Source organism: Rhinatrema bivittatum, chromosome 16, assembly GCF_901001135.1.
Source record: "Rhinatrema bivittatum chromosome 16, aRhiBiv1.1, whole genome shotgun sequence".
Taxonomy (NCBI): Eukaryota; Metazoa; Chordata; class Amphibia; order Gymnophiona; family Rhinatrematidae; genus Rhinatrema; species Rhinatrema bivittatum.
The window spans coordinates 53,585,371-53,612,669 of NC_042630.1; the positions used below are offsets into that span (position 1 = coordinate 53,585,371).

General features: G+C 43.4%; 1 protein-coding gene across 1 annotated transcript in view; it reads right to left on the reverse strand.

Moving 5' to 3' along the window:
* The window catches only part of LOC115077685 (extracellular calcium-sensing receptor-like), a 78,980-nt gene extending 53,025 nt beyond the window's left edge, over nucleotides 1-25,955 (reverse strand). The window contains exons 1-2 of the mRNA XM_029579976.1: nucleotides 25,786-25,955; nucleotides 17,827-18,118 (exon numbers count right to left, since the gene is read on the reverse strand). Coding sequence (XP_029435836.1) covers nucleotides 17,827-18,118; nucleotides 25,786-25,955 — 462 coding nt within the window. The remainder of the gene's footprint in view (nucleotides 1-17,826; nucleotides 18,119-25,785) is intronic.
* Nucleotides 25,956-27,299: the final 1,344 nt, after the last annotated feature.

The following is a 27,299-nucleotide window of genomic DNA, read 5'->3' on the forward strand; positions in this document are numbered from 1 at the left end:
AATGAGGGGCACAATGTATCTTTTTCTTTATATGTCTTTCAATGAAACACAGTTTTTCACAGTGGGTCCGGTTGCCTGAGCCTGCTTCTAATTGTTATACTAATAGAGGATGACTAACTGTAAAGTAAACTTGGTGTCCTGAAACATCCAAGGAATTACCTCCTCAATTAAGAGAATATGTATTTTCTTCTTTTTGAAGCAGTACTTGACTCAGATAGCTCTGTTGCTAGAAACCCACCTAATTGATAAAAAACATGATAAGCTTAAAAGAGAATGGGTGTGTCAAGTGGTAGTCCTATGGGAAACTTTGAAAGCTGTTCTTCAAGGTAAAATAATAGGCTATACCAGTACCTGAAAAAGGTACGTGGGCATGAAAAAGGTCATTGGCAAGGGGCATTGCACGGCTGGAATTGTTACATAAGCAAGAGTGCTCCAAGAATATTTGGAGACAGCTCTTATCGGGAAGGCAAGAATTAGAACTGCTCCAAATAGATTCCATAGAGAAGTCTCTATGCTTCATGTGTCAAAGGTTCTATGAGCATGGCAACAAAGTGGGTAAGTTACCGGCCAGTTTAGTGAGAAGGAGGGTGAAGGGTATGCTTGGTATGAAAATATGCACCACAAATGGGGAAGTGTCTAGTAATATCAAGGTTATATATGATACATTCCACGCATAGTATGAGGACTTGTACGCTGGCAGGAAATCTTGCACAGTAGATGACATTGTGGCTTATTTAGAGAAGATTAATAAACTTAAAATTGCTGAGCATCAGAATGAGCACTTAAGAGAACAAGTTCTGCTAGAGGAGATGGGTAGGGTGGTCAAGCTGCTCCCAGTTGGCAAGAGTCCAGGTCAGATAGATTTCCTCTTAATTTTTATAAAACTTTCTTTTCAGATCTGGATCTTCTGCTGGTGACTGTGTTTGAATATTCCTGGGAAGATCCATCATGCCACACAGACTGACTGATGCTACCATAGTGCTCATCCACAAGAAATGCCGGTAGTAACTGGATACCATCTCCTATAGGCCCATCTCTCTACTAAACTCGGACATCAAAATAATGGCTAAGGTTATGCAGCTGTGGCTGGAGGAGATAATCCTTCAGCTGGTGCAGGAAGATCAGAAAGGATTCATAAAGGGATGATTGTCCACAGCCAACACCAGAAGGGCCTTTCACATCATTTCACTGGATCATAGATATAAAATTCAGGGTTTATTGGTGGCACTCGATGCTGAGAAGGCATTTGATAAGCAATATTGATCCTTTCTATTCAAGGTGCTTAAAAAATATGACATTGACACAAATTTTGTGTGTTGGATTAGGATGTATTGTTGCATTTAGCAGACTGCTGGCCCATCCCATAGCCCACTACCCTTATCTGCTGGCCGGGCCTAGCTGCACAGCCTCCTGTCCACTTCTGCTCTGTTGCTCCTGGTGGATCCACATGGCTTTCTCCTCTGAGTGCAGCAGGAAGATGCACAACTCCAGCCAGCCTCTCTCCAGTGCACAGAACACCACTGGATCATTGGGCCCTGGACTACCTTCTTCAAATTCTCCTCTCCCGCATCCCTAGCATGCATGAGAATAGCCAGACAGTGACCTCTGATGACATCACATGCTAGTCCCCATATAAAGCTGCTCCAGATGCTCTTGCAGTGTCTCAGCAATAGTTTGACTCCTCCTAGAGAAGTGCATTGCCTGCATTCTTGTTTCCTGTCTCCTGATTACTGTCTTTGCTGTCATGCTCCTGACTTCAGTTCCCTAGCAATCTGATTTTATAGAGCTTCTCATCTATGGTCAGTCTTCCTCTCAACTGTCTTCAGCAATTCCTTGTGTTCCTGTGATCCCTCATCTTCCTCCTCTTCATATTCTTCTTCGGAATGATCTTCTGGTTTGACCTTGGACTGGACCCCAAAACTGCTTGACGTCTGCCTGCCATTGACCTTAGCCTGTACCTCATCTTCAACTGACCTCTACCTACCTCCAACCTCAGCCTTGTCCAGACTCTTCTGACTGTCACCTTTCCTGATTGTGGCCTCACCTGACTGTGCTTCACTCTGTGCTGGCCTGCCTTGTCTACCAAGTTTTGGATCTTCACCTCCACAGAGACCCACACAAGTCCAGCTGGCCCCAGCACCCAAAGGCTCAACCTGAGGAAAATGAAGGCTGGTATTGGTGAAGCTCTTGTTTTATCTCTGTTCCTGCCACCTTCACCTGCCAACAGTGATTACCTGCAGGGCTCGTTCCTTCATGTTGAGCCAACTCCACCTCGGTCTAAGGGTCCACTTCCACAACAGAATGCCAAGGCCTTGTACCTGGCAGAGGCCACTGCCCTTCAGACCCTTTTGGGCTTAGCTCACAAGATCCAGGAACAACAGTTTTTCCTCAAGGTTCTGGCAGCTTCCATGAAACATCTCAATGCTTGGTTGGAGTCTACGGAAATTCCCACTCTACTGTCTCTACCAACAGCACTTCCAACTATTCCAGTGGCTCAAGTTGCCCCTTTATTCCACTGCTGGAACCTCCCCATTATACCAGGGATCAGAAGCAATGTAAGGGATTTATTCATCAGCGCTATATGCACTTCTTGCTCCAGTTGGCTCTTTTACCAGAAGAAGCTACCAAGACTACCTTCATTCTCTCCTGTCTGGATGGCAAGGCCCTAGTATGGGCATCACCACTCTGGGAATGTTCTGACTTGATTCTCCAAAATATCCAGCAATTTGTTTCCACTTTCAAAAACGTCTTTGATGACCCTGGCTGCCAGGCTGATTCCAGTGTGGATCTCATCCACCTATGTCAGGGGAACCGATCCCTAATGTATTATGCAATAGAGTTCTGGACCTTAGCAATGAAACTCAATGAGAGGGAGGACTACTTGCAACCTATCTTCCTCAAGGGGTCTTATCTCAAATCAAAGATGAGCTGGCAACTTGGGACTTTCCAGAATCCTTGGAGGGCCTTATTGACATGGCCGGCAGGATAAATTGCTGCCTCTAGAAGCTTACCAAAGATCTATGTCCATCTAAGAGGCCCAACGCTGTAAGTCTCTGCTCACCATTGCCACTGTAATTACCCACTTTGGACACACTTCTAGTGGTGTAGATGGAGGAACTGATGTAGCTGGGTCATAGACACTATCCCCAGAGGGATGCTTATGTCAGTCTAGACTATGCTTCTACTGTGGTAGTCCAGGGCATTGCATAGCACAGTGCCATATCAGACTGGGAAACTCATGAGCCTAGGGTCCAGTGGTGGGCTGACCCTAGGCTTCATGACTCTGCTTCCTCAATTAATGTTTCCTGTAACCATCACCATGGATGATCTGAGCTTCTCTATCCTGGCCCATGTGTGCTTCATTGCTCGTGGGAACTTTCTTATGAAAACAATGGAGGATCTCCTGCATATTCCAACCATCCAAAAGAATATTTGAATAGTAATTTCCTCGATTCATGGAGACTCATTACCTGTAAGAATTATCCTTACTTCCGTACCAGTGACCCTGTGCATTAGCACTCTAAATATCGAGCAGATCTCATCCCATATCATCAACAGAGCAATTCACCCCATGGTCCTGGGCAACCTTGGCTAAAACTCCATTCTCAGTTGGGGCTCTCCAAATGGGGCCCCAACTGCCACAACTCTTGCCTAGAAAATGTGAAGGTTCCTCCATGCCTTTCCTTGGCAGTCACACTGGCCAGCATTCTTCCCCCATATGCTGATTTATCAGATGTATTCTCTAAAAGGAAGGCAGAGTATCTAGCCCCTAATAAGGAGTTTGGCTGCACAATCGAGTTGTTGCCCGGTACTAATCCACCACATGGCAGGGTATACCAATTGTCGCTCCCAGAGATAAAGGTAATGTTGGAGTATATCCGTGAGAACCTGGACAGGGGGTTCATCTGCCACTCCACATCTTCAGCCAGTGCAGGATTCTTCTTTGTCTCCAAAAAGGATAGGATACTCTGTTCCTGCATTGATTACAGTGGCCTTAATATAGTCACCAAGAAGGACTGATACCTACTGCCCTTCATTTCAGATTTGGTTGATCACCTGCAAGGGGCAAGAAGCTTTACCAAACCGGATTTCCAAGGGGCTTACAATCTTGCCAACAATGAATGGAAGATGACCTTCAACATGAGTACCTCGTGATGTTATTTGGGTTATATAATGTCCTGGAAGTCTTCCAAAAGATGATGAATGAGATTTTTATTTATTTATTTATTTAACATTTTTCTATACCGATCTTCAAGGTTGAATACCATATCAGGTCGGTTTACATCGAACAGGGGGTAGATAACTATAACATAAGGAACAACATTTTATAATCAGAGGAAGCAAAAGTTACATATAACAAGGACCATAAAACTTGGAAGCTGATTCAGCTGGAAGAAGAAAGGCCCTAAGAGGGTATTAAATTAAATACAGTGAGTCATGGCCGAATGTGGTCTAGTGCCAGTTAAATTATTAGGGGAGATAACTAGCAAATGAAGTGATTAGTGGAGGAGCGAAGTTCCATATTCATGAGCGGATTAATCATCTAATGAGAGTCTGATGGATCAGGGAAGGCTTGGAGGAACAGCCAAGTTTTGAGTTTTTTCTTAAATGTTAGTAGGCAAGGTTCCAGTCTGAGTTCTGCGGGGAGGTTGTTCCATATGGCTGGTCCTGCTGTCGAAAAAGCTCGGTCCATGGTCGAGATGAGGCGTGTGGCTTTAATTGGTGGGGCTTGTAGTGCTCCTTTGTAGGTTTCTCTCATTGGTCTGTTGGAAGTATGGAGTTTGAATGGGGATTCAAGGTCGAGATGAAGGAGATTATGAATAGATTTGTGAATTAAAGTTAGAGATTTGTGTAGGACCCTGTGGTTGACTGGTAACCAGTGTAGATTTACAGAGACATCCTTTATACCTGTGTCATGGTGTACCTTTATGACATCCTCTTTTTTTCTAATCATATCTTCTCTGAACAACATGATATCTGCTGAGTACTTCAGCACCTCCATGACAATCAATTATACTCCAAACTGGAGTAGTGTCTGTTTGTGAAAGAAAGCCTTTCCTTCTTAGGGTACATCATCTCCAGTAAAGGCTTCACCATTGTTATGTTAGGGGAGCGCTAGGGGAGCAGTCCCATAGATGGGTGATGTGTGCCCTTCAATCTTGGCATGATCCCAGATGAATCAGAGATGGCACCGAGGTTTGGCAAGGTGTGTCCCAGCATGGGCAAAGACAAGTCTGACCCTCTGCCGGACCTGCATGCTTCTGGAAGCCAATACGTTGTGCTGGTATATGAAGAGTCCTCTGACCATTCCCAGCCCTTTTGGACCTGCCGCTGAGTATCGGCAAGAAGCAGCAGGCCGGACTGAGGATCAGGGCAGACAGAGGCCTTGCGACGTAGACGAGAAGACACTGGAAGAAGATGAGGATCTTGAAAGACTCTCGACGAGATGAGGAACTTGAAGACTCTTGGATGAGATGATGGGCTGGTCACGGACCACCCTATCCCTGTAGTGCACCCTACATAACCTGGAAGGCTGGTCAAAGACCACACAGAAAACGGGTCAAGTGCAGGAAGGGAATCCAGTTGAGACAAGACTCCAATGACGAGACAAGGTGTCATCTGGAGAACCACCAGAGCTGGAGGGTCAAGAGAACTTGGAAACACAGGAAGAGAATCCAGCTGAGAAGAAACTCCGATATGAGGCAAGGTGTCCTCTGGAGGACCAAAGGAGCTGGAGGTTCAAGAGGACTCGGGACAAACAAAGAAGGAACGGAACCTCGGAAACATCAGTAAGGCTGGAACATCAGGAAGTGGAACATCAGGAAGCCTGGACTAGGAACCTCAGGATATGAAGACAGGAAACATCAGGAGGCCACAGGAAACAATGAAGACACTGGAAGCAAGACGAGGCATGGAGCTCCAATGAAGAAGTGACGGAATGCTGGAAGATGAGACTTCCAGGAGCGAGTGACTCCAATGCAAGGCAACACAGGAGTGCAGGAGAAGCCCTTTTATAGGGCTGAGACAGGAAGTAGTCATTAGGTGGGGCCCGGGGCATATACGGCCGTGGGCCCTTTAAATCTTGTGAAGAGGCACGGCCTGCGCCTTAGAGGCAGGAAACAGGAAGCTGTGCAGGACCATGGACAGTGGCCCTGTACAGATGCCGACGACAGTGAAGCAGGGCTGGGCCGAGGAGCAGGCCCCGATGTCAGCAGCAGCTCCTGCCACTGCAGGAGGTATCAAGGGCGGCTCCGGCCACTAGGCAAGACAGGAAACTGCGGCCTCCCCCGGCCGCGGAATGGTAAGATGTCGGCGTCTCTGCTGCAAAGAAGACACTGAAGACTGCTGCTCCTGCCGCGGTGAAGAGGAGTCTGATGGGCGGCCTCCAGGCCACAAGAGGCAAGCAGAGTCCGCGGCTCCTGCCATGGTGAAGGCCCAGTATTGGCGGTGTCCAGCCACATCAGAAAACAAGCAGCACGGGAGGTGAGAGAGCTGCTTGCGGGGAGAAGCTCCGTGGGCAGGAGTCATAACCATGGACCCGGACAAACTCAATAGTATCAGTGATTGCCCCAGCAAAGTGAATTGCAGGCCCTACAAAGGTTGTTGGGCTTCACCAGCTATTATAAACATTTCATCACTAACTACTCCAAGATTGGTGCTCCTCTTACGTCCCTTACTTGAAAAGGGGCTAACGTCAAGATTTGAGCACCTGAGGCTGTGATGGCCTTCCAAGACTTAAAAGATGCCTTCCTATAAGATCTATGTCTCCATCATCTGGATTCTACTCTCACCTTTGTCTTCAATGTGGATGCCTCATTGATGGAGATAGGGGCCATCTTAAGTCAGCACTTTGCCAAGTGCACCTTGTACCTATGTTCCTTCTTCTTGAGAAAATTGTCCCCCACCAAAAGCAGTTATGGAATTGGTGATAGAGTACTCCTCATATCTAAGTTAGCCCATGAGGAGTGGTACCATTGGCTGGAGTGTGCTCAACGCCTCATAACCATCTACTCTGATCATAAATACCTGGAGCACCTGCAGCACGCCCAACATTTGAATGCTCAACAAACCTGGTCTCTATGCTTTGCCCATTTTGATTTCAAGCTCAGGTATCTAACACTTAAGAATGCTTGTGTGGTTGCCCTTTCCCACTCTTTCCAACCGGAGAACATTCCAGTGCCTCCCCAGCATATCATGAATCCAGCCAGAGTTTTCCTGTTCACCATCATGACTGTTCCACCAAGGAAGACAGTCATCCCACACAGACTCCATAAAAAGGTATTTAAATGGTCTCTCAATTCCCTTGTAGCAGGACACCCTAATCGGGCTTGGACACTTGCCTTTCTCCAACAATACTGCTGGTGGCCACAGATGCAATGGGATGTCTGAGCATATGTGGACTCTTGTACCACCTGTGCACAGCATAAATCTTTATTGGGATGACCCTGGAGGCTGTCACAGCCATTATTGGCCCCCAAGGAACCCTGGACCCACTTGTCCACTGACTTTGTGTGGACCTTCCTCTTTCTAATAGTTGCTCTGTCATTTGGGTCATGATCAACCTTTTTTCAAATATGGACAATTTCATTCCACTTCCTGGTCTTTCCATGGCTCCAGAACTGGCCCAGCTCTTCACTCAGCACATCTTTTACCAGCATGGCTTACCCACAGCAGGTCATTTCCAATCAAAGATCCCAATTTATAGCCCAGTACTTATACAAAAAAAATAATATATCTCTGGACTTCACAATGGCACACCCCTCACAAGACAATGGTTATGCTGAACATACCAACAGCACCTTGAACTGCTTCCTTAGACCCTATACCAATAACGGGCAGGATAATTGAGCCTTACTTCTGCCTTGGGCAGTTCACTCACAACTCCCATGTCTTCACAACCAGAGTATGTTCACCCTTCCAAATTGTGTATAGAGCCTCTACCTCCATTCCCTATTCCTTTCATGGTTCCATCATCTGCATCCCAAATGATGTCTCTAGAACAGAGCTTTCCAAACTTTTCACGTTGGTGACACACTTTTTAGACAAACATAATTTCACGACACGGTAATTCAGTCTACTAGTAAACCAGAGGTTAAAGGTTAAACGAACGAAACATATTTCGACAATTTATGTATGTTTCCTTAAATATATACATAAATAAAATGTTTCACAATACAACCTATCTCATGAAAACCTTAAATTTATATTAAAAATATATATTCCAAGATTCATGTTATTGTTATAATTTATGAGAAACAATAAAACAAATTGTCTGTCCCCCACACACTCATCTCTCTCCTCCCCCCAGCACATGTCTGGCCCCCACACACTCATATCTCTCCCCCTCAAGCACATGTCTGTCCCCCCAGCACGTTTGCCCCCCACTCACTCATCTCTCTCCCCCCAGCACATGTCTGGCCCCCACACTCATGTACCTCGTCTTTTTGATTGTTGCCAGTTAAGTGCTTCACTCCCTTCCATGATCACCAGACACTGCTGCTTGCAGTCAGTACTCCTCATGGCCAGGCCTCATCGGCAAGCAGCAGCCAATGCAAGGATGGCTGGGCTCGTTCCACCCACCAAGCCCCCCAAAAAACGCGATTGACAGCAAAAATCACCCAATAATAAGCAACCCATAAACCGAAAAAAAAAAGTGAATCTCTAGAAAAAAAAAAGCCCAAACTCGCATCAGAGTTGACCGGGCTTGCGCGACACACCTGCACACTGCAGGCGACACACTAACGTGTCCCGACACACAGTTTGGAAAGCTCTGCTCTAGAACATCAAGAACTCTGGGTATGCACCAGAGAGATGATACAGAAAGTGACTGACAAATCCAAGAACACTTCTGATGCTCACCGAAGGCCTGTACTACAATTCAAGCCAGAGGACAAGGTCTGGCTTAGCATCCACCACATTCAGCTCTGGTTACCATTTATGCATCTTGCTTCCAGATACATAGGCAATTTTCTGATCCTCAGGAAAATTGGTCTCGTGTCTTCCATAGGAGCTCACAATGTCTTCCATGTCTCTCTCATGAAACCACTAATTCTCTTGTGGCCCTCAAGGAAACCACCTAAACTGCAAGAAATTTCCTCAAAGGTTGATGCTATCTATCAGGTAAAGGAAATTCTCAATGTCCATCAATGATGTAAGAAATGAGAGTACTTTATCTCTTGGGAGGGCTATGGCCCAGATGAGAACACCTGGGAGCCAGCATCCAATATCATAGATAAGAATCTCCTGAAGGTATGGATCCCAGGAAACCTAAACCCTCAGGGAGGGGGTTTACAGGAGGGGGTGCTTTTGATTTTGGTGGACTGTGGGCCCAACTCGCGGTCCACCGCCCTTACCTGCAGCCAGGCCTAGCTGTATAACCTCCAGAAGCCACATCTTTCCTGCTGCTCCCCAAGGCCCCCACACGGCTTCCTCCTCTGAGCACGGCAGAAAGTCGCACTGTGCTGCTACAACCAGCCTCTTTCCTATGCAGCAGGATGCTGCTGGAACATCGGGCCCCAGACCACCTTCCAGAAATTCTCATCTCCTGCCTCCCTAAGAGTGCACGTGACAAAGTCCCACACATTTAACAGCAGTGGCAGGAATGGCCAGACAGCACCCTCTGATGTCATCACATGCTGGTCCTCATACAAAGCTGTTCCATAAGGTCCTCCAGTGCCTCAGCAATAGGTCAGCTCCTCCTGGAGAAGTGCATTGCTTTTGTTCCTGTTGGTTTTCCAGAGCTTCTCATCTGTGATCAGTCTTCCTCTCATCTGTCTTCAGCATCTCCTTGTGTTCTGTGTTCCCTCACCTTCCTCCTTTTTATCTTCTTCTTTGGACTGATCTTCTGTCTTCACCTTGGACTGTATCTCAATGCTACTTGACTTCTGCCTGCCACTGACCATAGCTTGTACCTCATCTTTGCCTGATTCTGACCTCAGCCTCATCCAGACTCTGCTGCCTGTCACCTGTCCTGATTGTGGCCTATCCCAGATGCACTTCTCACTGTACTGGCCTGCTTTATCTACTAAGCTTTGGATCTTCACCTCTACAGAGGCATGCACCTAAGTCCAGCCAGCCCCAGCACTCAAGAGCTCAAGCTTAGGGAAAAGAGGGCTGGTATTGCTGAAGATCCTGTTGGACCTCTGCTCCTGCCAGTTCTGCCTGCCAATGGTGGGGAATTGTAGGGCTCATCCCTGCAGGTTGCACTAACTCTATCTTGACCTAAGGGTCTATTTTCCAACATTTATTTACAGATCCTATGGCCAGTTTACTTACTAACGGATCCCTATCTGGAAAACTTTCTTTATGGCAGGGGTGCCCCCTTTCTCTATTGCTGTTTGATCTGCCCATTGAGGTGTTTGCACAGGTGATTAGGCTAGATAAGGAGATAACTGGGTTTGGGTTCAATGGCAAAAATCACAAGATCTCACTTTTCACAGACAACTTGTTGTTTTATCTTACAGAGCCTAAAAGTCAGCACCCAGAATACTGCCGGGTGTCCTGGTATATGGTAAATTATCAAAAACTGTAGATTATTTAGTTAAGGGGAGCAACAGAGCAGTTGATACCACACTGTATATATCATTTCTGGGTGGCCACAAGTGGATTTAAATATTTGGGGATTTCTCTGCCCCCAAACTGGTCTGACATCTACAAGACAAATTATGCTCTGGAATATAACAAAATACTCAATGAGCAGCAAATTTTCTCAGGGTTGTTGATCATATGCGTGGAGAGAATTGGGGTAATCAAAATGAATATTTTGCCTAGACTTATCTACTTGTTTCAGCACATTCCTATTAATTTGCCAGAATTTTTTTTCTCTGATTTAAATGGGCATCCTTTTCACTTTGGCCTGGATTAATCAAAATGCACTAAATACCACAAGTGATAGAAAAAAGGGTGTGTTTTATGGTAATAGGCAGTGTTTCACAATTTGTGCTAATACCTATGTGAAGAACTAAGTTACTGAAAATTGTGATACCTTTGTCATAAGTGCCAGAATGTGGCATTTGAGAGAGAGAGAGAGAGAGAGAGAGAGAGAGAGAGAGAGAGAGAGAGAGAGAGAGAGAGAGCACCTAGCCATAATGCCCTAACCCTAGATAGGTATTTATATCTCTATGGGAGGCCCACCTAGTAACTCGAGGTGGGCCTCCCATAGAGAGTTACTAGGTGGGTATTAATGTAGGGGGTTAGGGGCCACTTTGACATTCAATGTGATATTCAATGTGAGACGTGCGAACAGAACAGTGCTCTCTTGTGAACATTTGATGACCCTTGGAGTGAGGAAACTCACCCGAAGTTGAGATATGTGCAATGTTCTCTCAACCTAGCTTGATGGATTCTTTACCTGAAGGTGGTAGATCACTGTTAAAATATGTAGCAAGGCATGTCTATTGTTCCCTTGGAGCTGGTAATGGCTGAAGTAGTCCCCAGGGCCGGCTTCTGAGAGTATTATTTGTGGCACAAGTCAAGCACAAATCTATGTACTGTTTTAGATCTTGCAACAGATGAGGCCCTCAGTAGTAGCAGGTAAGTAGTTCTAAGGTCCTAGCAAAGCCTGGATGCCCTGAAATGCATGAATCATAAGACATTTTAGCACCCATTCTTGAAGATGTGAAGGATCCACAGTCTACTCCTGAGGGTATGGTCACAGTAGCCACTAACAGGATCCTGGATGGACCAATAATGGCCATTGTGAGGTCTGGGAGGTTCTCCTCCTTGAAAGATCAGGACAGGGCATCAGCATATTGGCTCTTATCTGCTGGTTGATATCACAGTTCAAATTCAAAGTAATTAAGGAATAGGGACCAACGGGTTTGATGGGGATTCAATCATTGCACCTGTGCCAAGTATTCAAGCTTCATATAGTTGGTGTAAATTGTTACTGGATATTGGGTGCCTTCCATCAGGAGTCACCACTGTTCAAGGGCTAAATTAACTGCTAGCAGTTCTCAGTTGCTGATAGTGTAATTTATCTCTGCTGAGGAGAATTTTCTCCAGAAGAAGGCATAGGTTACGAGAGCATCCTGGAGGTCATGTAGCATGATCACTCCCACTCCAAGTGTGGAGGCATTGACATATAGTATGAATCTCTTGGTGGAGTCCAGGTGGCAAAGACAAGGATCACACATAAATTCCTGTCTAAGGCAGTTTGAAGCTTGGAGGCTTTCCTGATTCCATACCCAGTGGTCAGCTCCCTTTTTAGAGAAGGCCACGAGCAGAGAAGCCAGTGAAGAGTAGTTATGGATAAATTGGTGGCAATAATTAGAAAAGCCCAAGATCCATTGCAGTGCCTTGAGTACCACCAGTCAGGACCAATGGAGAATTGCATTCAATTTCTCAGGATCCATCTGGAGTCCAGTTATGGATATGATATACCCCAGGAAGGGGAGTTCTTTCTGCTCAAAAGAGCATTTTTCTAGCTTGGCATAAAAATGATGTTTTTGAGATGATGTAGCACTTGCTTGGCATGTGATCATTGCTAGTCCAAATTTCTAGTGTGTATAAAAATATCATCAGATAGACAATTACATGTGAATGTAGCATATCTTAAAATATCTCACACCATCATCTGGAAAACCATGGGAGCATTTCATAAGCTAAATGGCATGACCAGATATTTGTAGTGGCCATCACATGTATTGAAAGCGATTTTCACACATCACCTTTTCGAATGCAAATTAAATTGCATGCTCCCCACAGGTCCAATTTGGTAAAAATGTGTTCCCCTTCAGTCGATCATATAGTTCAGTGAACAGTGGTGAAGGGTACTGGTTCTTCTTCATGATCTTGTTCAAGCGACGGTAATCAATGCATGGTCAAAGGGACCCATACCTCTTGGCTATGAAGAAAAATCCAGTACCAGCAGGAAAGGAAGAGGGTTGAATAAATCCCTTGGCCAGTTTATCTTGTTTATATTTGGACATTGCTATGCTTTCCGACTCAGAAAGAGGATGCACTCTACCCCACAGTGAGATCTTTCCCAGCAGAAGTACTATAGGGCAATCATAGACCCTGTGCAAGGGTAGAACATCAGCCTGCTGTTGGCTGATAACATCAATGAACTCTACATACTGCCAGGGAGACAGCAGAGACGAGCACAAAACCAAGATCAGGGCAGGCAGTGATCAATAAGGTCAAGAGGAATTCCCAGGTCAGCCAATAATCTAAAATAAAGATGAAGCCCGGGTCCAAGCTAAAGAATAAATCCAGTGGAAGGAAGGCTGGGAAGAACAGCAAGAGGAATGAAGAAAGATAAGGGACTACCAGATGAAGACGCAGGAACTCCAAGGAAGCAGGAACTGGAAACAGGAATACAGGCAGGATCAGGAACCAGCAGCAATGCATAAAACAGCTAATCCAAGGAGGAGTAAATATTGCTGAGGTGTCTGAGTTTGGTCTGAGCTGGCCTTAAGTAGAGAAGAGCCAGTGACATCATCCGCAAGTGCCATGTTGGATTTCTGGAGGCAGACCCTTTAAATATGACCAAGTCGTGTGTGCCAAGAGATGCCCCGCTCAGTTGAGCAGCATCCCCAGTGTGGCACGGCTCAGCTAGTGTGGCAACCTGCCATGTCTTCCCCATGGTCCCAGGCAAGAGGTGAGAGCAGCTGGTTTTGGAGCTGACCCATGACCGACCAAAATAACAGAGGACTCTGGCATTGGAGGTGAGCTGGGAGGAATCACCAGATGCTGAAACTGCGGGGCTAGGCATATAGGATGCCAAACTTGGCTTCTATCCTTAGCCCTTTCCTGAAGGCAGAGGTTGAGATGAATTGCCTGTCTAAATAACCCTCCATCTGGTGCTTTGATCCAAAAAGGATAAAGAATTCAGAGGAGAGATTTAAGTTTTGAATAATAAGCAGATAATCCTTTGGGAATAAGAAGGCCAACAGCAGTCTGAGTGGAGGAGTAGCCTAGTGATTAGAGCAGTGGGCTAAAGCCCAGAAGACCAGTGTTTGAATCCTGCTGTTGCTCCTTGTGACCTTGGGCAAGTTACTTTACTCTCCATTGCCTCAGGTACAAACTTAATTATAAACTCTTGGGGAATAGGGAAATACCTACAGTACCTGAATGTAATCTACTTTGAAGTGCTGTGGAAAGCAGAATATAAATATAAAATAAAAATATATTCCAGGAGGAAAGAGATGAGATTACAGGAGAATGCACAGAAAATAAAAGAAGCCTCCTGTTTGTGTATTCATTGCCTGTTTATGGATTGTCATATTGAGGGACTGTTACACTTCCAATCTGTTTAGATTTCAGACAAACAAAGAGGGGTAGATTTTAAAAGCCCTGCGCCGCCGGTGGGTTAGATACGTGCGGCTACGCGCCTATCTTTTAAAATCCGGCATACTTTTGTTTGCGCCGGTTTCGCGAACAAAAGTACGTGCGCTCGTACTTTTTAAAAATCTGCCCAAGATTGTCTGATCCTGTTCTGATTTAAACTTCTCCTCCGCTCCCTATATTATATCTATGAACTTGTAGTTCTAATGTCTCCAAGAAAAGCAGAAACTATACTTTTATGCATGCAATGGGGTAGAAATGAGACTGGCTCAGTCTTTGCCTGGTGGCCTGTAGCCATCTGATAACAACAATTTCTTCATCTCTGGCAATATTTGCCTTTATTTTTGTAATGAGAAAGTGAGATTAGGAGGTCAGTTACTCTCTCTTTGCAAGTCTTCTTAGCAGTTCAACCTTGCATCTAATATGAAACATGGATGCAGCAGCCCTTGCAGGTTTCCTCACTCTTCTGGTTTGGTATTGTGAGAGTGATTGCCCCTACTCACCTCAGCATCACTGCATATAGACTGATGATGGACTGCGTAATCAGCCCATGAAGTACACCTCATACCTTTCCACAAATGTCAAACCAGGGCAAAATAAGCAGCAGGGTTATCATTGTTGGAGAAAGCTGGAAAGTATTTAAATCCTCATCATTTCACAGCAACAACTTGAACACCTCGTCAGCAGATCTTTGGTCTTTATCTGCCATCATGTATTATGTTACTTTGTTGCTATGTCATTGGAAGAACATTTAATGTGAAGACTTTTATTTTAGAATATCAAAATAGTATATAATGTCCCCTTGGTAATGTTACAATCTGAAATACTTGGACTCACAAAGCCGGGAGTAGCTGGCTTGTTACGGCGGTTACTACCCCAAACCAAATGTGCCTGATACTTCACTTTCGATGCACATCCAGCATTAGGGATGTGCAGAGCAAAATTTTATGTTCATATTTTTTATGTCCGAAAGGGGGTCCCACTTGCGGCCAATATGGACATAAAAAAAATCCAATGAGTTGGGTATATGTACATATGTGCAAAAAAAAAATTTAAACCCCCTCACCCTCCTTAATCCCCCCCCCCAGACTTACCACAACTCCCTGGTGATCGAGCGAGGAGTGAGGACGTCATTTCTGCAATCCTTGGCGAGAAGCATGTGACGTCGGTGGCACGTCGAGTGACGCGGCGCCACGTGATTCCCGGCGAGTTCGCGCCGGACGGCTCGTTCAGCCCAAAAAGAACTTTTGGCCAGCTTGGGGGGGTCAGGAGGCCCCCCCAAGCTGGCCAAAAGTTCTTTTTGGGCCGAACGAGCCGTCCGGCGCGAACGAGCCGGGAATCACGTGACGCCGGCGTCACTCGACGTGCCGCCGACGTCACATGCTTCTCGCCAAGGATTGCAGAAATGGCGTCCTCACTCCTCGCTCCATCACCAGGGAGTTGTGGTAAGTCGGGGGGGGGGGGATTAAGGAGGGTGAGGGGGTTTATATTTTTATTTTGGCTCAACAATCGCGATTTCCCACATATCGAACATATCTATGTTCGATATGTGGGAAATCCGATCGTTTATGTCGAATCAATTTTTTAAGTAAAAAAAAAATATGAGTTGCGTTTTACTAATGCGGTCAATCCGAATGCACACCCCTATCCAGCATAGCTCTCTGCTCCAACGGCAGGGGAGAAGAAAAACTGATACTTCACGCATACCCAGCATAGCTTCAACGGCAGGGGAGAAGAAAAAAGGATTCACACTCACAAAGCGGGGAGTAGCTGGCTTGTTACGGCGGTTACTACCCCAAACCAAATGTGCCTGATACTTCACTTTAGATGCATATCCAGCATAGCTCTCTGCTTCAACGGCAGGGGAGAAGAAAAACAACCAATAAGGGCTGTATAACATAGTCTGGGTTAAAACAAATAAGCATGGGTGTAGCTTGCTTATTGCGGCGGTTACTACCCCTACTACCCCCTAACTAATCAAGCTAGATATTTCACTTGGATGCAGCTCCATCACCGCTCTCTACATTAATGATGGGGGAGGAAGGGAAATAGAACCAAGAGCTAAAAGAAACAGATAAGTATGAGAGAAAAAATGTGTGAAGCTTGCTGGGCAGACTGGATGGGCCGTTTGGTCTTCTTCTGCCGTCATTTCTATGTTTCTATGTTTCTATGACATGAAGTTAAATATTTCCCCTCTTTCCCATCAGAGAAGACATGACAGAGTTTGTATGAGTTCATTGATACTAAGCTCTGGTAATGAGTGGTGTCTCCAATCAGATTATAAATATCCTGGGGGGGGGGGGGCAGAGAGGAGGAGGTGCATATGGAAGGCACAGGGAGGATAATTTTCCAAAAGGCTTATTTGGGTAAAACATCACTTTTTCCACAGATATGATCATTTGAAAAATTTCCAGCAGTCGATACACAGGTAAAGTTGTGTGCATATATGGGTAGATTTACAAAAAATGCACGTTCGCGTACTTTTGTTGGCGCACCAGTCGCCAACAAAAGTACGCTGGATTTTAGTAGATACGCGCGTAGCCGCGTGTATCTGCTAAAATCCAGGATCGGCGTGCGCAAGACTGCCGATTTTGTGCAGCCGGCGCGCGCCAAGCCGCGCAGCCTGCCTCCGTTCCCTCCAAGGCCGCTCCGAAATCGGAGCGGCCTCGGAGGGAACTCGCTTTCGCCCTCCCCTCACCTTCCCCTCCCTTCCTCTATCTAACCCACCCCCCCGGCCCTATCTAAACCCCCCCCCTACCTTTGTCCGGGGATTTACGCCTCCTGGAGGGAGAAGTAAATCCCCGCACGCCAGCGGGCCGCTAGCGCACCGAGATGCAACCTGGGGGCGGTTCCGGAGGGCGCGGCCACGCCCCCGGACCGCCCCGGGCCGAAACCACGCCCCCGGGCCCGCCCCCGAAACGCCGCGTCCCGCCCCCAAAACGCCACGCTGATCGGCCCTGCCCCCGACACACCCCCCTAGAAAAACCCCGGGACTTACGCGAGTCCCGGGGCTCTGTGCGCGCCGGCGGGCCTATGGAAAATAGGCGCGCCGGCGAGCAGGGCTTTTAAAATCCGCCCCATAATATTTTCATGCGTAAGTTTACCCACACAGAGCACAGATATTCCTGGTCACAGAGTTGGAAAGGAGTGTGCAATTACATGCCTAAATTCAGATTTTAAAAAGTATGTTCGTACATTTTCATGAAAACAGTTTTGTGGACATTTCAACAGAAGTACATTGTGTGGGAAGATTTTATGGATAATTTTCAAAGCAGACTTACTGCATAGTACTTTGAACCTCTTCTGTTCTTCAACTTCCCCACATTTTACTTCATTTATGAGATTTAAATGATGCTGCCATGCTTTATCTGTTTTTATTTTGTTTTCTAATGGCGTACCTAAACCTTATTTTTTTGTAATACTGATATTGATTATTTAAAAACATTTAATGAAATATCTAATTCAATTATATTGACATTTAAAAAGGGAATCATATGTTATACAATGTTAGAAATTGAAAAACATAATTATTTTCCTTACCTGAGGGTATCTGTAAATCCCTGTGATTTGTGCTGATGAATAGGTTGGAGAAGACATCAAGTGTCCAATGAAAGCCATGACTCTGCCCTTCTGAGAACAGTCATAATTGGGAACCTCATCCGTATTGACAGACAGTATTCTCATTATGTTTAAAACTGAGATGCTATCACTTACACAAGAATCATACATCAGATATCCCAGAGTAATGTTGGGTAAAAGATCTGTGCTATTGTTGATCTCCTCAATGGCAAAAGCAAAGGCCAGCAGGTGTCGTAAATAATTAGCATTTTGGCTATAGGAATATTAGAATTATCAATAAATGCACAGAAATGAATGCATCTTATAATACATTATATTCAATTATAGAAATCTCTCAACATTTCACTATTTCTATTTTCTCAGAAAATATGCTCTTTAATTCATAGATATAATTGTCATTCTAAAAGAATTGTGGAACTGTGATTGAAGAATATTGCAACCTTTCCTTAGCAAGTTCTGTTCTTTAGCAGTTTTAGTTAATGTATTTCATTTTCCTAACTTGAATTTGGAAGTTTATAATGTATTTTATTCATTTCTAATTTTCAAGATCATTGGCTATATTTCTAACAACAAACATTTGTTTCTTAATAAAAGATTGGATATAAACATGAGTTTAAATATTCTTAAAGTTGACATTTTATGTTTGAAAAGCATAAGGGTAATGGGTGGAATAATGAAGATAGAATGAGAAGTGATGAATACAAGTATGGTATTTTAGAAATAATATCTAAAAGCAGTATTTCCCATGTAAGAAAACCTGAAGGGGCAGCAAAAGATGGAAATTTAAACATAGAAAGCAAGTTTTAGAAATGTGTACCTGTAAAAGACCCTTTGAAATATATATAATTTCTTTTGTTAGTATTATATCTTACACTTTTAAACTTAAAGCAACAGCTAATGCTTCTCACTGTCATACAGTTTTGTAAATATACTTTGTAATATAGTTCCTATGGCAACAAAGTTTTAAGTTTTGCTGTATTCTTTCTGCTCACACTTTGACTTGGCCCCTTAGACCGTTCCGCTTTCTCTCCCAGTTCCTTATGATTCCCTGTTAATTGTAACTTTTATCCTTCCTTTCTCTCTACCAGTTTTTGACTCCCCAGTTGTATGTGAACCGATGTGATATTCATTTGAATGTCGGTATATAAAAGCTATAAATAAATAAAATAAATAAATAAAATAAAGACTGAATCAATTTCATAGAGATAAACAATTAACTTCTGCATTTTTACAGATATATCCTGTAGGATTGGAACTGAATCATAGGCATTTCCTAGCTCAGACTTTAGATCTAAAATCAGGAAACTGAAGTGGAGGGTTAGATTGAGTCAGTAAGTTAGATCTGAATTTATCTGCTCCAGATATACTAAAATTATATTATAGCAGGGCATGACTTGTCAGCATGTAATAAAGAATGGCTTGAGACATGTACATAAATTCAGTATGACATGGTATATGGGTACCCTGTACCTTAAAAAAATGCAATGGTATAAAAACCAATAACCTAACATAGAAACATAGAAATGACGGCAGAAGAAGACCAAACGGCCCATCCAGTCTGCCCAGCAAGCTTCACATTTTTTTCTCATACTTATCTGTTTCTCTTAGCTCTTTGGTTCTATTTCCCTTCCATCCCCACCATTAATGTAGAGAGCAGTGATGGAGCTGCAACCAAGTGAAATATCAAGCTTGATTAGTTAGGGGTAGTAGGGGTAGTAACCGCCGCAATAAGCAAGCTACACCCATGTTTATTTGTTTTACCCAGACTGTGTTATTCAGCCCTTATTGGTTGTTTTTCTTCTCCCCTGCCGTTGAAGTAGGGAGCTATGCTGGATATGCGTGTAGTATCAGTTTTTCTTCTCCCCTGCCATTGAAGTAGAGAGCTATGCTGGATATGCGTGAAGTATCAGTTTTTCTTCTCCCCTGCGGTTGAAGCAGGATATGCATTGAAAGTGAAGTATCAGGCTTATTTGGTTTGGGGTAGTAACCGCCGTAACAAGCCAGCTACTCCCCGCTTTGTGAGTGCAAATCCTTTTTTCTTCTCCCCTGCCGTTGAAGCAGAGAGCTATGCTGGATATGCGTGAAGTATCAGTTTTTCTTCTCCCCTGCCGTTGAAGCAGAGAGCTATGCGTGAAGTATCAGTTTTTCTTCTCCCCTGCCGTTGAAGCAGAGAGCTATGCTGGATATGTATTGAAAGTGAAGTATCAGGCTTATTTGGTTTGGGGTAGTAACCGCCGTAACAAGCCAGCTACTCCCCACTTTGTGAGTGCGAATCCTTTTTTCCACATTTCCTCTTGCTGTTGTAGCTTAGAGTGATGTTGGAGTCACAGTAACCATGTGTATGTTTATTGAATAAGGGTATTATCTCCAGGCAGTAGCCGTCATTCTGGTGAGCCACCCACTCTTTATTGACGGCCTCTTGATTTTATGGATCCACAGTGTTTATCCCACGCCCCTTTGAAGTCCTTCACAGTTCTGGTCTTCACCACTTCCTTCGGAAGGGCATTCCAGGCATCCACCCCCCTCTCCGTGAAGAAATACCTCTGACCAATTCTGAATTATTTTGAATTGTTTTGAACCTTTTTAAAAAAAATGACTAACAATTTTTAATGTTTTTTTTCCTAAACTCTGTTCTTATTTCTCTTATGAATGTATTTATTTATTTATTTATTTATTTATTTAATTTATTTTTTTTACATTTTTATATACCGAACATTTGTATACACTTCATGTCATAAAATGAGAACCAAGTATTAATCCTGGTCCAATAAAACATATTATATTGACTATATCAAAAAACTCAAACTATAAGATTACATTAATAAAATGTGTAAAATTAAAAATATTGAAAGTATTAAGATATCAAAAAAAATATTGAATTGCCCATTAAAATTAAAATTGAAATTGCTAACAAATAGGTATAAGACTAAATAAGAGAATTACAAAATAATAAAATACAATAAAATCTCTTAACACATGATGTACAGCTGCAGGACTGGGAAATCAGACAGCACCTTGTGTTAGGACCTGGAGCGTGGACCCTTGTTCTGAGGTAGAGTCTGTGCTGCTGCGAAAGAGGAAACCCCTCGTCGATCTCTATCGTCAGATGGCGAGGCCTGTTGAAGACGTAGAGCGACCTTCACCCTGGAAGGACGTGATCCCCCCAGGAGGAGCCCGAAGGGACATGGCCGCTGGGACTTAGGCGACTCCCTGAAGACTGAAGATGGTCTGGATGCAGGCACCTCCTGCAGGTCGTGGGTTCCAGATGGATGGCGCCTCCAGCAGGTCGTAGGTAGTCTCTATAGAGAAGTTGAAGAAAATCCAAAAGCCAGTCCAGGGGTCGGTGTCCAGAAGAATCAATCCAGCAAGGAGGGCAAAGCAGAAGCGGGATGAAGAACCAGGATACCAGGAACACAGGAACCAAGCAAAGACCTCAATACCAAGGCAAGGACTGAATGCTCAGCCCTTGCCTTAAGTACAGGAAACCGGGGGAGGAGCTTCAGGGGGAGCCATGACACTTCCTGTCATGGCTCCTTTAAGAATTCTCTTCAGCCGCACCCACGGCCCTAAGGAGCAGAGGAGGAGGAGCCAGATCGCTGTGGAGCCACACTGCCGACAGCGATGGCAGTGGCCAAGAGGGAGAGAAGAAGAAGGCTGCCTGCTTCTGCAGGCAGCCTCAACCATGCCGGCGATCCGGGTGAGTTAGTATTACTGCGGCTGTCGGCTTTGCTTCAATCGCGGCCGACTGCGGCCGGCCGCCATGACACCTGGTCCCGGACGCGGCCTGCCGCTGCCAACGCTTCTAACACCTTGTTAAGTGTGATTAATGTCTTCTAGCATGCCAGAGTTGCCAGAGTCTGTGTCTTAATTAGCATCAAACTCTAGATAAACAAGAATGTCTTTTGACTTTCTACCATTAGGATGGACATGTGTCTATGGTATTTAGTATTTCATATATTTTAATCATTATGAGATTCAGTTCTTTTTATTATTACAATATATATTAAAGTTAGATAAATTAAATAATATGCTATTTGTCAATTAGATAGAATAATTATACTAGGTCAAAGGCACACAGTTGTCTTGAATTAGCATGCCTGATGTAAGATCAAAGTATCTTTTATAGTTATATATTTTCTTGGACATGCATATATGTAGATGCTTAGAAAATTAGAACGCATGAGGACAGAAGAATTCTGAGTTAGTTGAACATGGGCATATTGACAAAGATTTACTATAAGCCATCAACGGTCCACAATAGAAAGGGTATATATACAATGAAATTCAGACACTCGGGGTTGCTGTTATTCTATCCAGAATATAGAACGCATGAGACTCTGACTGATTTAACTTGTATTTGCTAAGCAACCATTTTTAATTTTATTTTATATACCTATGACTTCTATTGATTAAATCAATTAAATTTAATTATATAATTTTCTCATGTAAAATAAAAAATATGTTCTTCCTTTGAGAATATATCTCTGACTGAATTATTTGAGTGGTTCAGTTTTCATAAAAAATTAACTGAACTAAATATACTCTCAGGTATACTGATTTATTAATTTTTTGTGACATGGGTTTTAAGATCAAGTCAGTAACCCTTAAGGCCACTCCTTATTAACATCCTTCTTACTTAGAACTATCTATCAGAACAGAACCAAGACAATTTGGCACCTTAGATGGGACTATTCAATACTCAGACAAAGTTATATTTTTAATAGGGCAATTTTTCTTAAAAGCCTAGGTACCCAGAGAAGAGTAGTGTTAAGCCCTATATAATGGCTCAACAATTCAGGGGTTGGCCAGTATTTCAACTGGAAGTCACTGCACAAGGCTATCCAGTTTTAAGTGGTCAAGAAAATATTACTTTTATAATTCAGCATGGGGGATGGGATACAGGTGAACAGTATTTAACTAACATACCCAAGATACTATTCTGCAGCCCCCTGTCCAATTACAAATACCTACTTGGAGAATAATAGATAGACAAGTAAATGGACATAATTCTATAATTATTGCTGCCACAACATTAACTGTTTCAGGCTGGATAGGGAAAAATGTTAGATTTTCCTACCTCAGTTAACAGGCACAGACCAATTGCTAGTGAACATTGGACTTCAGGGGATAATGTCTCAGAAGGATACTTCCCAGCTTCAGCAGTTGAGATGGCTAATTTAAATGCAAATCAGTGTAGAACTGAAATAGTATTAATAAGAAGTATTACAAGAGATATGATGAGGTATGTAGTAGGAGCAGCCAGTGTAAGACACGCTGCTATACCAACTTTAATTGCCATATTACTTATCACTCAAATAAGGGTTGTTATTGGATCAATATCCACTAATATTAGGAATATTGCAGTATGGCTAGGTAGTAAGATTGCACTCAGTTGGTCTGGATGTGCCACCCACAAGGTTTTTTAAATTCCCCAGCTATTTTTTCAGTAGATGTGGCAAAACGTTTAAAACATTTTTTTCTAATGTATCAGTCTATGTTGACTGATCACACTGAAATTGAGCATTTAGAAACTTTATCACAAGTCTGGTTAATTTTAAGATATGCTGTCTCCTTTAGAACATTGTCTATAGAAAAACATATGGTGGATTTTTTTTGGGATTAACAATATCAAAGAAAAGTAGAGGTCTGACCACTAGCTTTAAAGAAAAAATGCTTCAGATGCAGCCTTGAACCATACTGAAGCAATTGCAATCTATATTAGGGTTTATACTTTTGGTAGACGTTTTGTACAGGATTTTTCAATGAAAGTAGCACCTCTTTATGGAATTTTCACCGATGCTAAGGGAGGCCCACTAATTAATTGGACTCTAGAATCACAAACATGTTTAACATCCCTGATTGATTATTTGAAGCAGGCTGCTGTGTTTTCAGAGTGTGATCCTGCCCAAGCATTACAGATGATGGTATATGTTCAGGCACTGCTCGATACGTATGTTTCCAAAATCATTTTACAGAAACTTTAGTAAAGTTTGCATCCTGGTTATTTACTCCAGCTGAGAAAAGGTTTTCCATAGTAGAAAAATTAATGGCAGCTACTTTTAGAGGTATTTTGATCAACTATTTCCTCTGCCTATAATCCTCTCATCAGCACTCTATCTTCCTCTGTTTTTCATGATCTCCCCTGCTACCTGCCTCTTTCTTTTGTCTTTTACCTTCTACATAGCATCCAAGTACCCTTCTTTTACTACCTTCTCAACATTAATCCTGCTTTTTCTCCTACCTCATACACACACACATGCTGTCTCCCTGCCTCACCAAATACATATACACACATGGGCTCACTCTATCCCATCCAACACACATACATGTACTTTCTCCCACATACACATTTATTTATTTATTTATTTATTTATTTATTTATTTGACGTTTTTATATACCAACATTCGTTAATAACATCACATCGGTTACCATTAAACAGAAATGCAGCCACAGTGGCTTTACAGTAGAACTTATTATGAAACTTGGGAATGGGAAGAACATAAACAAGGAGCTACTAGGTGGGGTGAACTACGGAGGGGAAACTATAATAAGGGATGGAAGATTTAAAGTATAATATTCTTTTTTCGAATATATATATATATATATATATATATATATATATATATATATATAAATTAATCTTCTTTAACTTATGTACAAGCAATGGAATTGAGTACAAGTGATAAATTTAAGATATTGTCGGGGGGGGGGGGGGGCGGCTATAAGATGAGGTAACAAACATAGTTACATTGCTGGAACATACATAGATATGTTACTGAGAGGTGATTACACATTATAACTTTGAAACAGAGGGCTGTGAATTATGGAGGGAAGGACGGTGGGGGTGGGGAGGAGGAACGTGCCGAAGAGAAGGTCTCAGGGGTAAGCTTGCTTGAACAGCCAGGTTTTGAGTTCCTGCTTGAATTTTTTTGGGCAGAGTTCTCGGCGTAAGTTGGAGGGTATGGAGTTCCATAGCGCTGGACCTGCAATGGAAAGTGAGTGTTCCTTGGTTGAGGTGAGATGTGTGAGTCTAGGGGAGGGTGTTTGTAAAGTGGCAAGATACTGCATGCGGGTAGGTCTGGTGGAGGAGCGAAACTGTAGGGAGTCGCTGAACCATTGCATATTTGGATTGTGGATGGCTTTGAGTATGAGTGAGAGTGTCTTAAAGTGGATCCTGGAGGCTATAGGAAGCCAGTGGAGTTGTTTTAGGATGGGAGTAATATGCTCTTTTTTTTGGTGCTTGTTAAAATGCGTGCTGCGGCATTTTGTAGCAGTTGTAAGGGGCCAATGGAGTTTTTGGGAAGGCCTAGTAGTAGGGCATTTGAGTAGTCTAATTTGGACATGATAAGGGCTTGTAGTACTGATCTGAAGTCGTTGAGGTGCAGATACACATGTGCTCTCTCTCTTCCACTCTATATGAACAAACACAAATACATGTGTTCTCTATCCCCCACTCCATACACACACATGTGATGTCTCTCCCTCACCCCATATACACATACACATACTCTCTTTCACCCACCTCATACACACATACACACACATTCTCTCTTTCTCACCACACATGCACTGTCTCTCTCACTCCATATATCCATATACATACATATACTCTCTTTATCTCCCCCTCCCACATATATATGTTGTCTCTTTCTCCCTTCCCCACATGTATATGATGTGTCTTTCTCCCTCCCCCCACATATATGCATGCTTTCTCCACCACCCACACTCAATCACTGTCTTCTCCCAGTTTGTGCAAGCAGAGCAGTTGCAGCTTCCTTCATGGCATTGGGACACCTCCTCTTCGTCATTTAGTTGGAATGACATTGCTCCTCTCTTTGGCCATGTAGGCTTATCACTGCTGATGCTCTGCGCTTTTTTTTTTTTTTTTTTTTAATCAGGAGGGCCCAGCTACCTCTTGCCTGGCTTGTTTATTCTGCCAGGAGGACCTGGCTACCACTTCTATGCCTCTTGTCTTTGGCTGAGAGGGCCTGGTCTTGACCACAGCTTCAATGTCTTCTTTCTTTGGCTTGGCCATTGCTTTGTTGCTTCCTTTCTTGGGCCCAGAGGGCCTGGCAATCACTGGTCCCATGTTCTAGCTCCTCTTGTGGGCTCAGTTTAAAGGTCAGCTAATTGAATCATGTGGACTATGGTGCCCTACACAGTTCAAACAATTGATGCTTGAACTATACACTGCAAAAGAGACTATGTGGATGGGGAAGCATTTAGTTGAGACACTGTGGTGCTGGGTAGAGAAGCAGAGCTCCACAGAAAAATTAGATGAGAAGCCTGGTAAAGGATATATAAAAGGGATCCATATCTGGACATGGAGAGCTAAAATCTATACATTTTCCAGTCATTTTAGCCCTCCTCATGGCTTCCAGTCCCTCTAATATTCATACTGTCCTGAGAAAATCCAGACAGTTGGCAATCCTACCCCAAGTTCTCTTCAGCCAGTAGCTATTCAATATCCTATGAGTCAGGGAATCTAGGACATACTTCATCTTCTTCTTCTTCCTTGCAAATACTTGAGAAGCAGTAATAATAAAAGAGCATGGTTCTGATTTTGAGGGCTGTACTTCTGCTTCCCCTGTATTTTGCTATGGCATAATCCATCAAAAACTAAGTACCTGAAAACACCAATTGTCTATAAGAACAGCAAGGGCATGAAGAAAAAGTCAAAGAGAAAATGAAACCATAAAGGATAACTGGGTAAGGTCTGGTTAAAGTATCACATTGCCATAGCATGATCAGGAGTCAGCAGTTACCATAGGATAAGAGAATTGGGAAGAATCTTGAAGACAGCTGGAGAAGAGGTGGAAACTGCTAAAGGTAGCACATTTGGCCTGGACCAGCAGTGGATAAAATAAAATCAGAAATGGCAGGGTGAAGAACAAAACCGAAGAAGAGAGGCAGCAAGGCCCCAAAATATACAGTGAGATCTAATGCAGGAAGATGAACGGCATCAAAAGCTGTGGGGCAATGGGTACCATGAGTCACATGAAGACTCCACGGGTCTATGAGTGGTGTAGCAAGTGTGAAAAGCATCAAATTTCCAGGACAAATCTAAGGGGAAGGGAATTTTGAAAGAAACCCAAAGACAGCTGGAGCATAGGAGGAATCATCCAAAGATAGCAAGAATAGCTTGGAGCAACCACAAAAGCAGTGCTGGTGATTAGAATAAAAAATGGTAGATGAAGAACAATGCAACAGGATTAGTGGTATTGCATAGCAAGTAAAATTAGAATGCTTGGAAGAGGCAAATACTGTCCATGTCTGGCTACAAGTATGTGGTGTATTACAGTTGTACAGTACAATACTAAATCCAATAATGCTCACAGTGTATAAATAAATAAGGTCTATCATATACTGTGTATGTGTGCTGAATCCATTCTCAAACATACAAGCACTGAGACGGAGAAGAAACAGACAAGTG